General features: G+C 39.4%; 1 protein-coding gene across 7 annotated transcripts in view; it reads left to right on the forward strand.

Moving 5' to 3' along the window:
- Positions 1-460: 460 nt before the first annotated feature.
- FAM184A (family with sequence similarity 184 member A) overlaps positions 461-16,747 on the forward strand; it is a 78,768-nt gene continuing 62,481 nt past the window's right edge. For 3 of the 7 annotated variants that reach the window (XM_027692363.1, XM_027692373.1, XM_027692406.1), the window contains exon 1: positions 462-958. In XM_027692363.1, the coding sequence (XP_027548164.1) occupies positions 791-958 (168 nt within the window). In that variant the 5' untranslated portion in view covers positions 462-790. Of the gene's footprint in view, positions 959-16,747 lie in introns of all 7 variants that reach the window. The other 4 variants (XM_027692380.1, XM_027692417.1, XM_027692388.1 and 1 more) reach the window with 2 other exon arrangements.

Genomic DNA, 16,747 nt, shown 5'->3' on the forward strand with positions numbered 1-16,747 from the left:
GTCTTGGGGAAGCCCACCCTGGCTACCCCCTGCCGCACTCTGAAGGTTTCCCGCGAGAAAAAGGCTTAGGCGACCAGCATACCACCCCCACCCCACCCCACCCCATCCCACCCCACCCCACCCCATCCCACCCCACCCCACCCCATCCCATCCCATCCCATCCCCCCCCACCCCACCCCACCCCCATCCCCATCCCCCGAGCCCTACCACGAGAGGGGTAGCGCTGCCTAAAACCTGATCCCCACCCCCGCCCCCATCTTGCCCAAGCCCCCGCGGCGGCAGGGACCTTCTCCGCCCCCGTCCCGGCCCGCAGGAGCGGCGGCAGGCTCCCGGCTCCCGCGGGGGCGGGCCGGGGGCGCTCGGCGCGGGGCCGGGGCCGCGCTCGCTGGGGGGCGCGCACGGTCACAGCCACAGCCAGAGCCGCGGCCGCTCCGCGGGAGGGGCCGGAGAATGACGCGGGGCCGCGCGGCGTAAACAGCCCGGCGGCGGCCCCGGCAACCGGGGAGTGCCGCTCCTGCTCCGCGCCCCACCGCACCGACCGGCCTCCCCCCGCCCGCTGCCGGCGGAGCGGACGGGGAGCGGGGCGAGGAGAGGAGAGGCTGGCGCTGCTTCTCGCAGCGGCCCCCAGAGCTTTGGCGCCGCAGCCCGGCGTGGCTGGCGGGAGCGGCGGCCGTAGGAAGCGCCCGGGGCGGGAGAAGCCGCCTCGGGCAGCGGATCGCGGCTCTCAAGTGCGCGGCAGGGCCGGCGGCGTTGGAGGAGCCCGAGCGGCGGCGGGGGCCGTGCGGTGAAGATGGCGACCCCGGGGATGGGCTGGCAGCAGCCGCAGCACGGCTACGGCGGCGGCTCCGCGCCCGGCGCGGGGAAACTCGGCTCGGGCTCGGCACAGGCGGGGCTGGGCGCCGAGCACAGCCCGGACCTGCACTTCAAAATGAGCAAGAAGATCGCCCAGCTGACGAAGGTGAGGGAGGCGCGCCGAGTTCTCTGCCGCCTCGGTTGTCTTCCCGCTCCGCGGTGTCTTTGCGCCTTTGCTATCGCGCGGGCAAGGATGGGCCTGGAGAGGGGCTCATTGTCGGGGTTGGCGGCAAATCAGGGAGGGATGCAGCCGGGTGTGTACCTCGGAGGCTGCGCCTGGAGCGGCCGACTTGCCCCGCGGAGCATCCTCGTTCCCCGGGGGCCACAGCTTGACGTGCCCCGCGGACCCGCGGACCGGGAGCCCGGGGTTGGAGGCGGACAGCTCACGGGAGCTGCCGCAGTACCGGCCCCCGGTAGTTGTGTCCGAATCCCACCTAGCGCGGCCACCTATCCCGGTGTGTGGGAGCGGGTCCCTGCCTGCTGGGCTGGTACTTAATATTTATTCTGTGAAAATTGCAGCTTCTCTTCTAGCTCTTTTTTAAGCCCTTCTCCAGATCTCTTTAAATTGTGAAATTCAAGTGTTGCTTGCCTTCCGTTTGCTGTAGTGCTGTTATTTTAGGTGTCTGGTAATAGCTTAAGTGCCTTAGATGGCGAGGGCGAAGAGTGAGAAAATCTCTGGTCTAGTACTGCTGATTGAACAGATTTCATTGTGTCATCCCTAGCCTAGAAAATACATTGTATCTTTCATAGATGCTGGAGTCGAGCTACGAGGTGTTTTTGAAGCGTAGGGAAGGTAAGGCTGGTAGGCCCCGTGTTTCAGATGTGATTGCAGCTGTGATTTACTTAGAATAACTTAAAAGAATGCTTTGGTGCTGTAATCTTTCTTGTATTATGCTCCAGCTGTAGGCGAATAGCCTTGTTTAGGGAATGAGAGGCATATTATCTTTGTTAAAGAGAAAGCAGAAGAAGTAATTTCTGTCGAGAATTACATAGCTAAAACATTTAAAGGTAATTTAAAAGCACTGTGGGAACTGCTAGTATTCTTCAAATGTATGCTAAAATGGATGAAGGTGACATTTCGTTGGAACTAAGAATGAAGACTGCTGGCAGTCTCACAGCAGAGACAGTTCATATTTATGTACAGTTGATGCACCATTGACCAGTTAAAAATAGTATTTATCATGGCACACTGTGCACCTTCATGTGTTGGAAAACTGATGGCTGAGGGGTATTTTGTCTTAAAATTCAGAGTCCAGTTCCTTTCTATGTTAATATCAGTGGAATTCTAACTTCATAAGGAGAAAAGTTGGATTAAAATAAGCTGAGCAATCTCCTTGGTTTTGCTCCCTGTGCATACAAATCAAAAATTAAAACATTAAACGTGTTACTACAGGCTTGTGCTCCCTGAAAGGTGCAGAAAGCACCTGGAGACCATAAACGTGTATTAGGCTTACCTGAAGGCCTAGTGCATATGCAAAGTAATACTTTCAAAGACTAATTTGATTTTGTGTGTGTGTCTTTGATATATTCTCTTACTTTCTCTAGGAAACTACCCAGCAGTTTATAGTTTATTTCAGGAACAGCATTCCACCTCTGTTGTGGAGTCATTTGTGCATACCCATGAGTTCCACATCACTGGGCATGTGCCCTGTGCACTCTCAGTTATGCATCAGATATCTTGAGGTGGATGTGAGTTAAATATGGATTTAAATGCATTATGATGAAATATTTTGAACATCTATATTGGAAAATGTAAAAAGAGTGAAAGTAAATACTGTTTTTCATATAATTTTTTTTATGACCCATACTGAGTTCATCTAAAATTCTATATATTGTGTGCATGTCTGTCCTGACAAAGACTTAAGAGTAGTGCAAATGAGTTGTCTTCTAATTGCGTATTTAAAATAATTGTGAACTATATGCTTGTAAAAGGAGTTTACAAGTGAATTAGTCTTTTGCTGGACTGGAATCTTGTATGTGTTTCCCAGTGACTTGCAGATTCTGGCAATATTTTAATTTGTATGTTTGTGTTCTGTTTTCAAGTTTTAGGGAGAAAACTTGAAAAATCAGCTGATCTTTACATTGAATGAAGGCCTGGAGTGAATAATAATATTTTTAAATGTAAACCAGGATGTATATAAAGATACTTCTCTTGCACCTATTGCTACAATAAGATTAAGACTTTAAAGATTAAAAGTGCTGTATAAGATTAATTTCATTAAGGTAGAGGCACACCTTTTGACAGTTTTGTAGTTAGAGTGCTCAGGTGCTACATTTCTGTTTGTTACTTGACCTTTCAGAAAGAGAAGCTTAAAAGAAGTATAGAAACTTCTGGGTAAAGTATAATCTAAACTTTCTAATCTGCTCTAGAATCTGAAGCCTGATTTGATAGCTGGCTGCAGAAAGGAGTCTTAATAGAGGACTCAAGCTACAGGGAAAAAATATACACACACTACTTAATTTCTCAAGGTGAGAGTTAACTGTCAGAGAAGAATTAACTTCACTTTGCAGAAGATTTCTTGAAGTAAGTTGTTGCAAAAAAGATTTTAGGATATTTCTATTAAGGTCTTTTGACCAAATTCTGCTATTCTAACTTTGTCAAGTGCTTACTAGGATGTGTGTATAAAATTCCTCTTCAGTAATTTAGGAACTTATTTTTAGGAAAGCCATTTCTTAATTGTGCTTCTCAAGTCATATGTAAGATACTTCTCACACACCTTTCAACTGTTTTCCCCATTTATTTATTTTTGGCTTCCAACTTTTCTCTAAGAGTGCCTTGAAGATATATTAACTCTCTCTGTGGATTTAGAGCTTGAGTCAGGCACTTTATCAGGTCAAAGCAAACCCACTAATATAGTATAGTTGAAGGAAATCCAAATACGCATTGTCAAAGGAATATACACAGTTAAGTTATCCAGACAGCTTCTGTCTTCTGACAAAAGGAATGTGACTCAATAGTTTATTTTTGCCTATCCTTGTACAGTTTGTATTGTGAGCTGTGATTAGGAGCAGAAGAAAATGCTTTCCCTACAGAAGATGCAGGTCACTCATGAATTAAATGTAAAATTCCAAAATTAGGATTCCTCTCTTACTTTTTTGCATCACTTAGAGAGAATCTGATGTTTTAGTCAAAGCAATACAGGAACACAAAGTAAAAGGTGGAATTTGTTTAATAACTGGATTTAATCACTAATTCAGAGTGAGGCAAGATAAGGTAGGAATCAATTTCACTAAGCATAACACTTCTGAAGTGCTTTACTGTATTTTTACTTTTGGTCGTGAGAGAAAGACTTACTTGATTTAACTTTAATGTGCTTAATTCACAGGGGAAGTTAAAACAAGTAGTTAGAAATGCAGCTTTAAAAAATAAGATGATACTTCGTGTCATGTTCAAAGACTGCAGTAAATTGTAACTGAAGCAATTTTAGGTTTTCCTCTTCAGTATAAGCTCCTTATTTTCAGGCGTTTTCAAAGATCTGTGTAGCAGTTTGGGATAAAGGAGCATCTGACACGAAGATTAAAGCCAACAAGAAATAAACTGCGATTATGAGATTGCATATATGCTTTTGTACTACTGCATGCAGGAGTGCCAATGCAGTGTTGAATTATGCCTGCTGCAGATGAAAATATGCAAACTAATTAAATATATATGCATAAGACAACTGGAATAGAAACAAAAAGCAAGTTGCTGCTACACTTGCATCAACAGGAGAGAATGGCACTAGTTTTTAGTATTGCCAGAAGAATTCAAGTGGCTTGGTTTTTGGTTTGTTGGGGTTTTTTTGTTGTGGTGTTGGGTTTGGTTTTTTTTTCTTTTTGTGATGTAATTTTTAGCTTGAACATTTGTGATAGAGAAATATATATCCTAAATGTGCCTGCAAAGTCTTTTGTCCGAGCTTTGCAACATCAACATAAATCTTTCACTTTTATGGAATAACTGCATGATCTGTGCTGGGATTATAAAATGAGAATCTTCAGTATTGGTTGTTGTATGATATTAGTTGCAGACATTTGGCATTAACTGGAGCAGCTCTGAAGAGAAGGAAGCACTTGGGAGCGTTGTTTGATAAGAAACTCAATATGACCCAGCGATGTGCTCTTACAGTCCAGAAAACCAGCAGAGTATCCTGGGCTGCATTAAGAGAACTGTGACCAACAGGTTGAGGGAGGTGATTTTCCCCCTCTACTTCGCTCTCCTGAGATCCCACCTGGAGTACTGCATCCAGCTCTGAGGTCCCCAGCATAGGAAAGACCTAGACCTGCTAGAGCGAGTCCAGAGAAAGGCCCCAAGGACTATCAGAGAGCTGGAGCTCCCCTCCTGTGAAGACAGGCTGAGAGAGCTGGGGATGTTCAGCCTGGAGGAGAGAAGGCTCTGGGGAAACTCTACAGCAGCCTTCCAGTAACTAAAGGGGCCTGCAAGTGAGCTGAAGAGGGACTTTTTACAAGGGCATATAGTGATAAGACTAAAGGGGAATGGCTTTAAACAGAAAGAGGATAGATTTAAATTAGGTACTAGGAAGAAATTCTTTCCTTTGAGGGTGGTGAGACACTTGAACTGGTTGCCCTGAGAAGTTGTGGATGCCCCATCCCTGGAAGTGTTCAAGTCCAGGCTGGATGGGGTTTTGAACAATCTGGTTTAGTGAAAGGTGTCCCTGCCCATGGGAGAGGGGATTGGAACTAGGTGATCTTTAAGGTCCTTTCCAACCCAAACCATTTTATGATTCTGGAAGAAGGGTCTGTAAGTGCTATGCAGATGATCTGCACCCTACAGTTATAATTTTTGTCTATTTAGTAAAAAGAAAAGCTGTACAAATTTCTAATGTTTTTCCTTGGTACATGCTTAGAGCTGGATGGTTCAGTTCTGGAAAGGTTCCAAAAAACTCAGTTCAAATACTAAGGTTACAAAGTTATCCAAGGCACATCATACTTGAGTACAGAATCTAGAATCTGAGACTCTTGAGATGCGACTTCTGTTCTCAACTCTTCCAACAGCTTCTTGTCTAAATTTGGGAAAATGCTTTTTTTAAAAAAAAAAATTAATTTTCTCCTTTGATTTCCATTCTGTTATCCTGTATTAGAGATAAGTACTTAGACAATAGACATTAATGTTGTAGTTAACCCAGTGAGTTGCTAGGGGATGTAAATTTATTTCAAAGAATGAAGAGCAATTTTAATGGTCTTTAATTCAAATGTTTATGTTTCTTATTGTATGTGCTCTTTTTCTGGGATGGTTAAAGGTTTCTCTCAGCTATTGCAGAATGCAGTTCTATGGAACCTTATAAGGTTCCTTATAAGCTATAAGGTTTAACTTATATTAATGATTCTTAACAAAATGTTTCCAGTGAAACTTTGTCAGTTTTTATTTGGAAGTATTCTGCCTCAGGGAACAAAACAACTAAACCTCTTGCAGAGGGTTCGTTGTGCATAGGATTATAAGAAAACTTTAAAAAAAGAGCCCTTAAAAACAGGGAAGAAATGTGAATCTAAAAATCACTGTAGAACTGTTTTTATGTTAGCTGTCATCATGTGATGGTTGATGCCATTAACAGTTTTGTAAAAACTTTGGATTTAGCTTTTTAAGCAGCCTTATGTCATCTCTCCAGTGTGTGTTAACATTGGCAGTAGGCCAGTATTTGCTAACAGTTCTAGGATTGCATGAAAAGAACTGAAATTTTGAGGCGGGTGTGATTTAAGTACATATTTTAATGTCAGTATTTTTCATATGCTTCTGACTGGTAATGTGGGAATAAATGTTATGTTATTACATTAAGAAATGATTTTCAAGGACTAAAAGATACGAAAACGTAATATTAGGTATTCAATTAATTTATATTTCTCTGGAGATATTCAACTTTGTTTTGTGTTAATTATTCCAAAGATAGCTGAAGTAAGTCTTCTAAGACAGGAGAGACTGAAGGTAGGAACTGAGAAAGTTAGACACGATATTTCTGAAGCAAATGTCGCAAAATTTTTCTTTTTTAAATCATGCTAGTGTAGTCTCTCCATCTTCCCTGTCAGACTCTTTCCACATGGTGTTCTGTGTCCTTGTTCTGCAGTAATTATGGTCTTAGCAAGGGATATTCATAGAAGAGAAGTTTTCTGTACCCATAATGGTATAAGGACAAAGATGGAACTGGGTAACAATGTCATGTCTTTAATACCATCTGGTAGAGTTCAGAAGAAATAGAGCTTCAAGGCTCTCAATATGTTTTGCAGGCCTTCAATAAAACCATCAGTTATTGTCTTTATCCGAATACTTTCTGGCTGATGTACTGGGAATTGCTTTAAAGCAGCTGTGGCTTCCTTCCATGTTTTGTAGGACAAGAATGATGGAATTTAGTGTTTTAGTTAGTATGCTCTTTGTTTCTGAAAGAAGAGATCAGGCATCTTTAAAAAAGAAAAGGGGAAAAAAAGAAAGAAAAAGGTTGTCAGTCCTGATATGATGTCTGGGAACTCTTGTTTAATGCTGTGATTTCCCAATCAGGACTAATTGAAATAAGTTAGTTATTCTGATACTTAGGAGACCTCAGGACCATATATCTGTCTCAAATGCTTCTTCCATTCATTATCATTGCAAACTTAAGAGGTGAGACTAATACTTTCTACATGGACCTGGTATGGGTATATTTTAGAGCTTAGTGTTGTGATATGTGTGAATTAGGTCAATGACTTCACATTCTTTTATCGCAAGACATCAAGAAGAAAGAAGTAGGACAAGAATGAAATATTTTTAATATTAAAAAATATATATTCAAGTAAAATTCCTTTACTCTCCACCCACATAGGTTTAATGGTTGTCTAGTAACTTGTAATTCTTTTGAGACCACTGACAGCTTTATGTTCTAAAGATATTTTCTGTATATGTGTGTAATTGAAAGTGTGATGGTGTTGAAAAACTGTCTGATCACACATTCACATAAACTACTAGTCTAAAATGCCTCTTTAATATACTTGTGGATATATCAACTTCTCTGAGATCATTTTGGTTTCGGTGTTTTTTCTCCACATTTTACAAACATCCAAAAGAAAACTCAAAATGAAGCAACAAATAAACTAGGGGAGAGGATGAATAATATGACCTGACACCTAGGAACATAGTTTAGTGGTGGATTTGGAAGTGTTAGTTTACAGGTAGACCTGATGATCTTAAGGATCTTTTCCAACCTAAATCACTCTGTGGTTCTGTATGTATCCTCTTGCTTATTCTTATTCATTGCTACAATCAAATAATATAGAGTTACAAGGAGCTGGAAAACTGTTAGATGTTATTGCTCTGGTACTTACTTCAGCTGTTAAATCCTATGCATCAGCACATTAAGGATATTTAAAGAAAAACCTGAAAGATAGGGATTTTAGTATAAAGTTCAATGTTATCAACATGTCAAAATTTAAAAACTAAAGAAGAAGGAACATGCAGGTCATAAATGAAACCTGATATTGCAACATCCATGAAATTTAAAATCTGTCAACCTTTAGCTGCTTTTTACATAGGATGATATAAAGCTTGTGAAAAAAATTAAGAAATATTTTGAATTTATTTTGATTTTGGGTTTTGTTGTTATTACTGTTTTAAGCTAAGTACTGCATTATGAAAGAAGTCTTTTGCAATTTTCTTGATTTAGATAAAATCAATAATATGCCAGTTCAGAATTAAGAATGTAATACTGAAATGCTTTCCTCCAGATGCAAAAGTTGTGAAGTGGAGAGTCTTTTATGTGTATTTGAAAAATGAAATCAATAGTTGAACTCCCTGTAACTGTACAAGGTATTTATAGATTAATTTCTCTGTGCAGTTATAAATTAGCATGGGTACAGGACTTTGAAGTACTCAATTCTGCAAGGAGTTTTTTGACAAGCCTTATAGAAATGTATCAGCAGAAGACAGCCTGGGTTTTGGTTTTTTTGGGTTTGGTTTTTTTGTTGGTTTTTTTTTTTTGGTTGGTATCTGGAATACCATGAATGTGCAAAGAAGTTGTTTCAAATGGATGAGACTTACCACTTCTTTAGAAGAAGTCAGATTACAATTTAATCTTAGACATAGTGGTGTTGTACTTTCTTCAAACGCAGTAAAACTGTACTTAGCAATAACACTGTTTGTATGTTTGAATATTTATTATTGTTATGCAACAGATTAGTCACACATACTTTGTTTTTTCATGTCTAGAAGTACAGTTAGAGGCTTACTACATCTAATACATGTGCAAAAGTGTTACTTGTCATAAGTCATTGTATTGGTGTAGCAACTTCTAGCCTTAAGTAGCTTCTAAGCACTGAAATTATTTCAATATCTCATTCTGTGAACTCGGACTTTGGCTTTAATAAAACCAGTAATTTTGTCAATGACATTGCTGTTTCCCACCCTTCTGAATCTCCATTGAAAGCTTCATTGTCCTTTGAATTGTGTTGAGGAGGAGAGCATTATGTTAAATAGTCACTAACTTTTTCTTACTGTTTTCAGGCTTACTGTCAAACAAACCCAGCAAATCTCAACATAACATTATGAAATCAGATATATGTCTCTTGGCTGATTCAAGTTTGGCAGTAGTAAGCCAGGCTTCTATGTATTTTTCTAATGACTGATGTCATACCAGTAACCAAAGGCATTGCATTCCAAAAATAACCAGAAGAAACAAAAACAGTCTAAAGCTATTCACCATCTTGTCCTACTTAATGCATATTACCTGGTTCTGTTTCCTCAGTCAGGCTCTTCTAACTGAATCTAGAAGGGTAGGAGGAAGAACAACCTTTTGCTGCGGTTGTCACTTGGCTAGTCTCAAAATGACAGCTTTTAAAAATAGCTACTGTTAAAAAGTTCATGAAGTCCTTCTTGTTCAAGATACTGCCATTAAATGACAGACAACCTTTCAGGTACAAAAAGTAGTATGAGGTGAATATAAGAAATATTTACTTTCTATTTTCATTTTTATGAGATTAAAGTAATTTTTCCATCCAGTTTCCTAAAATTTAAGTTCTAGAAACCTGAACTGTAATGACTTTATAAGCAGGTGCGCTATAATCCAAAGATTTTTAATGGAACAATGTTTTTGCTCGAAACATGACTGAAAGCTATAACTTTAAGTAAAGGGTGTCTGACACTGCCTTCTTAGATCTAGTATTTTGCAATATGTATGCTGATGTGTTTGGATAGGTCGTACTAAAATGTATTACAGTAGTCTTCTGTGACTGTCTTTGTCCTTTCAAAATTTGACAAATGAAAATAATGGTAAATTATCTCTGTAATAAAGGTTAAGAAAAGACTTTAATTTTTTGATTTAACTGCTTTGTATAATTATAAGTGTAGGTTTCACTCTTAAAATGTAGTTTATTGTAGCTGGTAGTAATAAGTAATCAATTATATGTTTATAGGCTAAAAAAAGTGCAACAGCTTGAAAATCTGTATATGTGTTTCTCCTCAACATTAACCTGTATTGTTGACATAGTTTATTTATTAAAAAAAAAATACTTTTTGTGTTGTGCCACGGAATGATAGAAATTTATTTGAAACTTCTAATCTGTTATTTTGGTCAAGTTGTTTACTAACTTTCCATATTGTATCTAACATTATAGTGTTGATTTACAGTTCCATTAAATTCCTATGCCATAAAATTCAGTCAGACCTTTCTTTGTCCCCTCTTTTTTTTTTTTCTTTTGAAAGCATATGTCCATTTGCTTTATGCTGAGACTGGGCTTTGACACAAAGATCGGTTTACATGTTCTTTGAACTGACCTGGGAATGTTCTGTGGCCATTTGTTCTCCTCTCATGATTCTTGTCTTGCCTTTCATTATTTCCATGCTCTGCTTCACACCTTGTGAATGGTCCATATTGTGGATCAAAAAGGTATACATGGCAATTTGGTGTATTAGGTATATTCTGTCTTACCTCGAAATACCGGATGCAAGCAATTGCAATTCTTATCATTATGTTTGGACAGGCACTGCATTAGTAAGTATCCCTGCACCTTCTGTACAAGTGAAGAGCCTGAAGCAAGTTTAGCTTCTGTTCATTTGCATTCTTTTTCATAGCTGTGAGTTGATACTGTAGGATAAACTAGATTTCAAGTCCCAGGTTGTTGGGTTTTTGTTTTGTTTTGTTTTTTGACAAAGCTGTTTGTGTAATAGATGATTTTCCTCTAATGGAAATTTTAAAATGTTTGGGGTTGAGGTTTTGCTGTTGTTGTTTTGCTTGTCTTTTCTTTTTCTGTGTCTGGTTTTGTTTGTTTTTTTAATGGACTTATGCTGGCTGGTCCTGAGGGAAACTAGATTTCCTGCTTTCAAAAAACTGTTAATTTGGTGAAGTTGGAGACAGAAGTAAAATGCCTGTTCACTGTAGGATATCTAAAAGAGTTACATGCTGATCATAAACTGTAGCTTCTGTGTGTGCCTATATGAAATTTTTGTAAATGTGGTCCCTTAAAGAAAGTCTTAATGAAGTCCTGACTCATGTGGTATATTCGACTCTGGATTTGCTATTAATCTTGAGCCTTGTCTGTTCTTATATATAGAAAAGGGATTCTTATAGAAAAGGGAATAATTTATTTCAGGCTACAAAAAGAAATAAAGTTCTCTGGTCTGGGAAGCATAAAACCCAGTAGCTTTGTCAAAGAATTGAGAGTAGTCTTAAGTTTGTCTACAAGAACTGATTGACATATATATGTTAGTGAAGGCTGAGGCTATATATGTGCTTTTTGGAAGACTTGTGAGGCTCTCCCCCTGTGAAGAGGAGCCTTGTCTGACGCTTTGCCTGTCGGCTGTGTTGGCACTGTTGAATTGTTCTCTTGCCCCATGTTGCTCCGTGGCCGGCCGGGCGGCAGCTGCCACTCTCCGGGGTGCCGAGTGCGGGGCTGCCTCGACGTTTTAGCTTCTCTAGTGTCAACAGCAGCCGAGTTTTACTTGGTTTATGCAAACCAGTACATTTCCCTACTGGCAAGATCTCGTTAGAGGCCCGACTTATATAACTACAGTTTCCCAATGCTTTTATGTAGTCAGTGTGGCGAGCTATAACATTGATTACACTGAACACTGTGAAGGTAAGTGCAGTGAATTCTTTCTCTGAAAGTGTGTGCCATGCCATTTTGTAGTGTCTTCACAAAAGCCAGGCCAAAAAAAAAAATGACAGAGAAGTGAAAATAAAAACAAGCACAAGCACTGGCATTATTCTGAGAGTTCTGTCAGCTAGCAAATTAAGAAATGTTTGAGTATATTTGAATAAGCACCAGTACTTCGTTCACATTGTTGGGACTCTGAAAGGGGGGTTCATGTTTGATTTTTCTAAAGCTGACTTAGGAAACATACAAAAAAGTCCCTTGATTTATTCCTACAGGATTTTATTTGGGTTTATTATGTTCTGAAATAGCTGCATTTTTAGCTTTTAAGGACCTTAAAAACTTGGAAATGCAATTGTCTTGTCATGAAATTCATTCAAGGCATGTATTCTATTTCTGGATGTTGCCCACAGTATCTAAGATTCACAAGCCCTCAAAACAGGAGGAAATTGCATCTTGAAACAACATACTACTTAAAAAACACTTATTTTGTTGATTAATTGTCCTGGTTAGAACGGCTGGGACCAATTCATCCCTGGATGGGTGTAACCCAAAACTGTGTATTCTATAGCCTCCATGCCATTTCCCAAAAACTGCTGTCAGTAGAGGCCTGCAAGGTGGGAAGATGTTCCTGTACCCTTTTATGGAATTCCCTGCTCTGATATCCTTATATGGAATTCCCCGCTCTGATATCCTTATATGGAAGAGGGACTGAGCATCCGCATGCCCTTTTATGGAATTCCCTACTCTGAGGGAGGGACTGAGCACTCCCGCCTGAACTGGAGAGTATATAACTGGGAGTTTCAGAGCCTTGAGGCTCTCTCGTGGGACCCAGAGGAAGACAGCAGACCACCGCTGCTCCCAACCAGGCTGAGACCACCACCCTCAACTGGACTGCAATCACCACTTCTGACCAGACTGCAGCAGCTCTCCCACCAGCAGGTTTATTCCCTCTCCCTTTGCTTTGGACTCGGGGGGTGGGCCAAGGTACACCACTTTTGTTCATACCCCAGGGTGCTGGGTTTGTACATTTGGGTTTTGTGGGTTAAAACCAATTGTCTGTCTGTATAATTGTACTTATTGCATTATTTTAATAAATTGTTATTCTGACTTATAAATCTCTCTTTTGAATTGAGTTCATTTTGCCTTGCTGGTTAACTTTTAAACCAGCACATTAATCAAAAACAATGATACGGGTCTGTAGGATGACTACCTTTTTCACCTTTTTTCACCACTTAGGTGTTACTACTTCTTGGTTTAGGAAATCCTGAACTTAATATTACTCTGGTGAGAGAAAATTTATTTGTTTGTATATGGAATATATAGAAAGTGAAGAGTGAAGATCCCTAGGGATCTGTATACCTAAAAGGCTAAAATCAAATATGCAAATATTCAAGAAATAAATGTGAAGGGAAATGCAGCTTTGAGACTAAAACACAACTTGAGAGTATCCCTTTGGTCTATCCTGTTTTCCTTGCAGCAATTTAAGGTCTAATCATGTAGCAGATATGTCAGCTATACTCTAGATAGAATCACATTTACCCTCAATCACCTTTCTCACAGGAAAGCAGATTGGGGAATTTGTACATCTGTCACTGAGTCTTTTTTTTATTTTTATTTTTTTTTCTTCATTATGCTTCTCAAGATTTAATGTCTTGGAAAATCGCCCAAAGCTAACTGTGCTACAGATTTGTAATGCTTGTTTCTGACATAACCTGATTGTTAGAGGTTAACATGCCAAAACTGAAAAGGGCTTTTGATTGGGTGTTGGTACTGCCACACCTCTCCCAGCACAAGGATATTGATTTGTGGTTGCAGGTGTATCCTGAATAAGTCTGTAACAGGAGGAAATAGTTGTTACCAGTTGAATGAAGAGTGAATACCTATGTTATTCCTGTTCATTAGAGGGCTAATCCTTGCATATGATCCCAAAGCACTGAAAACTTCAGTTTTCTTTTTTTTAACGTGGCCTAAGAAACTGAGATGATCGGGTTTCTTTAGCTTGTGTTGGACCTCAAGGTTTGGGGTTTTTGTAATGGAATACGAAGGAAATCTAATTCTTGGTAAGTGCAGGGGTTTACTTTAGTAATCAGTCCATTACTGCTTTTTGCATATTTTTAGATGTTCATGTTTGGGTTGGGGGTGATGTTGTTTCTTTATTATGATACACTGGAATCATTAATGTTTAATTTTTATGGTACTTCAATGAATTAGTTGGAAACTCTGCATTGAGTTGTAGTGTATTTTATGTCTGGTTCTGTGATTGAAGATTGTGCAAAATATAGGAGGTATACTAAGAACTTTATGAAAAGTCTATGGCAAACCAACAAGCATTTCTGAAATGTACATAGCTCTGTCATTATGCATCAAGCTTGTTAATTTTTAATGTTATCATAAATAACCTTACACTTTCATGGAAGAGATTATGTTTTGGAAGCTGTATTGTATGCAGTCTTTTTAACCCTTAAACTATAGGTAGAAAGCAATCAAAATTCTCCTAAAGTATAGATTAGAATTAGGGAGACGATCTGCTAAAAGCAGAACAGAAAGCTAAATATCAAAAATTTTCACCTTCCTTTGAACCTTTTCTGACTGTATAATGGGAACAGTGGTGCATCAATTGCTGAAGATACTTGTCCTTAATGTGTAAGAATGATGTTAAAAAAACACCAGCAAACCAAAGCATAAATAGTATTTGCTAGCTAAATTTGAAATTCAACTTTGAAAAAGTATCTGAAAACTTTAGCAAATGTGTTGTTAACTGTTAAATATTTTAGTCTGAAAATTAAATTGTTCCATGCTGTTTCTTACCAAGTTAAGACATCATTTATAATTATATCAAATTACAACTGATGTATTGGAAGTTGCATGCTACACAGAAGAGTCTTAAAAATGTGCCTTGGAATAATTTCTCAGTATTCTATGAGTGTGTTCTCTGTATATGAGTTACATAGATCATTCTTAAATTTTTCTGTTAACTAATTGTGTATTTTGCAATATGCCACCAATTTAGCTTATTTTTTATTCATTTCCCTTTTTGTGTAAAAAATGGAAAGTTTTACACTACTAGTCGGAACTAGGCATGTTTGTTTGAGACACTGAATATATAAAAACTGACAAGTGCGTGATACAGACCTGTACCCACCTCAAGGCCAGAGGCCTTGAGCTAATTATTTAAGGTGAAGTTGCACACAAGTGCTCGGTGATTTTAATCTTTTTTTTTCTTGTGTTTGATTTATATGTATTCCTTGATTTAAGATTGCCACTATTTTCTCATTTGCTGCATTAAAGTAATATATATGCTGAAAGAAGACTTCTTGATTTTCCTTTACCATGTTAGCTATCACAGATTTTTTTTTCTTAAGATAGCTCATTGCAGCCAAAACTTGAGGTCTTGATTAAACTCCTTATTGGACTGACACATCAGGTGTGGGGAATTTTTGTTGGAACTGAAAAATTCTGAACAGTCTTACCTACAGAATTGTGTACAGTGAATTGCTGGAAGAGGAGTTAGTGTCTCCCATTTCATGTGAAATAAAGCAAGTATTGTGAAAGAGGCAAATCATTTACAATATAAGTACTCTTAAAATAAGCTTCTTGTAGAATAAATTGTAGAAGCCTTTGTTGCAATTGCACGAGACAACTTTTTAAGCACACTCACTAGTGTAGCTTTCCAGAGGATTATATCACTGATGAAGTTTAGATTTGACTGGATAACCATAATAAGAAAATACAGATGTTGAACTGGTAACTGAGTGTTCACGATTCTACTTACTGTATTTATTGTGATGAATGGAAAAAAGAGATGCTTTAGGACAAAGCAATATAATTGTACGCTTTTACCAGGACATCAGTTTCGTTGTAGGTCTCTAATGGAGATATTACAGTTTTCCCACCTAAATATACACAATCTTTTTTTTTCTTATTTTTTCTTTAATTTTTATCACATGATTTAGAAAACTTGTGGTGAAAGGAACTGCTGCATACTAGGAGAAATAATATATTTATTTTCTTTTTTTTGTGGGACTGTTTTTAAGGAAATTTAAAATTGGTTACATCTTTTCTGCTCTTTGTTATGTGTCTGTGAGTGCTGGACAAGTAGACCTTAAGGTAGACTAAAAACTCACTGAAACTCTGGACTTAAAGTGTTGTTGTCAGCTGTGTAAACCCCAGCTGGGGACTGGTCACTAATGGTGTGCCCTAGAGGATGATAATGAGGACAGTACTGTTTAACATCTTTGTTGGTGACTTGGATGATGAGACAGAATGCACACTTAGCAAGTTTGTAGCCAATACAAAACTGGGACATGTGGTTGATAAAACAGATGGGTGTGTGCTGTTCAGAGCTGGACAGGCTGGAGGAGTGCACAGACAGGAACCTCATGTGGAGGCCTGCATCTGGGGCAGCACAGAATTGACTGACTGGAAAGCAGCTTAGCAGTAAAGGCCCCCGGGGTCCTGACAGACCACGAGTTGAACATGGTCCAGCAATGTGCCTTTGGCAGAGGAGGTCAGTGGCATACCGGACTGCGTTAGAAAGGGCGTCACCAGCAGTTCGAGGGAGGTGATCCTTCCCCTCTATTCAGCACTGGTGAAACACACCCGGAGCGGTGGGTCCAGTTCTAGGGCTCCCCAGTAAGAGAGAGATGTGGACATACTGGAGTAAGTCCAGCAAAAGGCCACTAGGATGATGAAGGGACTGGACCATCTGTCATAGTAGGAGAGGCAGAGAGCTGGGACTGTTTAGCTTGGAGAAGAGAAGGCTCGGGGGGATCTTATGAGTGTATGTGTATACCAGATGGTAGGGAGTAAAGAAGACTGACCAGGCATATTCTTAGTGATGTCTCATGAA

This window comes from Neopelma chrysocephalum, unplaced genomic scaffold (genome assembly GCF_003984885.1).
Source record: "Neopelma chrysocephalum unplaced genomic scaffold, ASM398488v2 Primary Assembly neopelma1_23, whole genome shotgun sequence".
Taxonomy (NCBI): domain Eukaryota; kingdom Metazoa; phylum Chordata; class Aves; order Passeriformes; family Pipridae; genus Neopelma; species Neopelma chrysocephalum.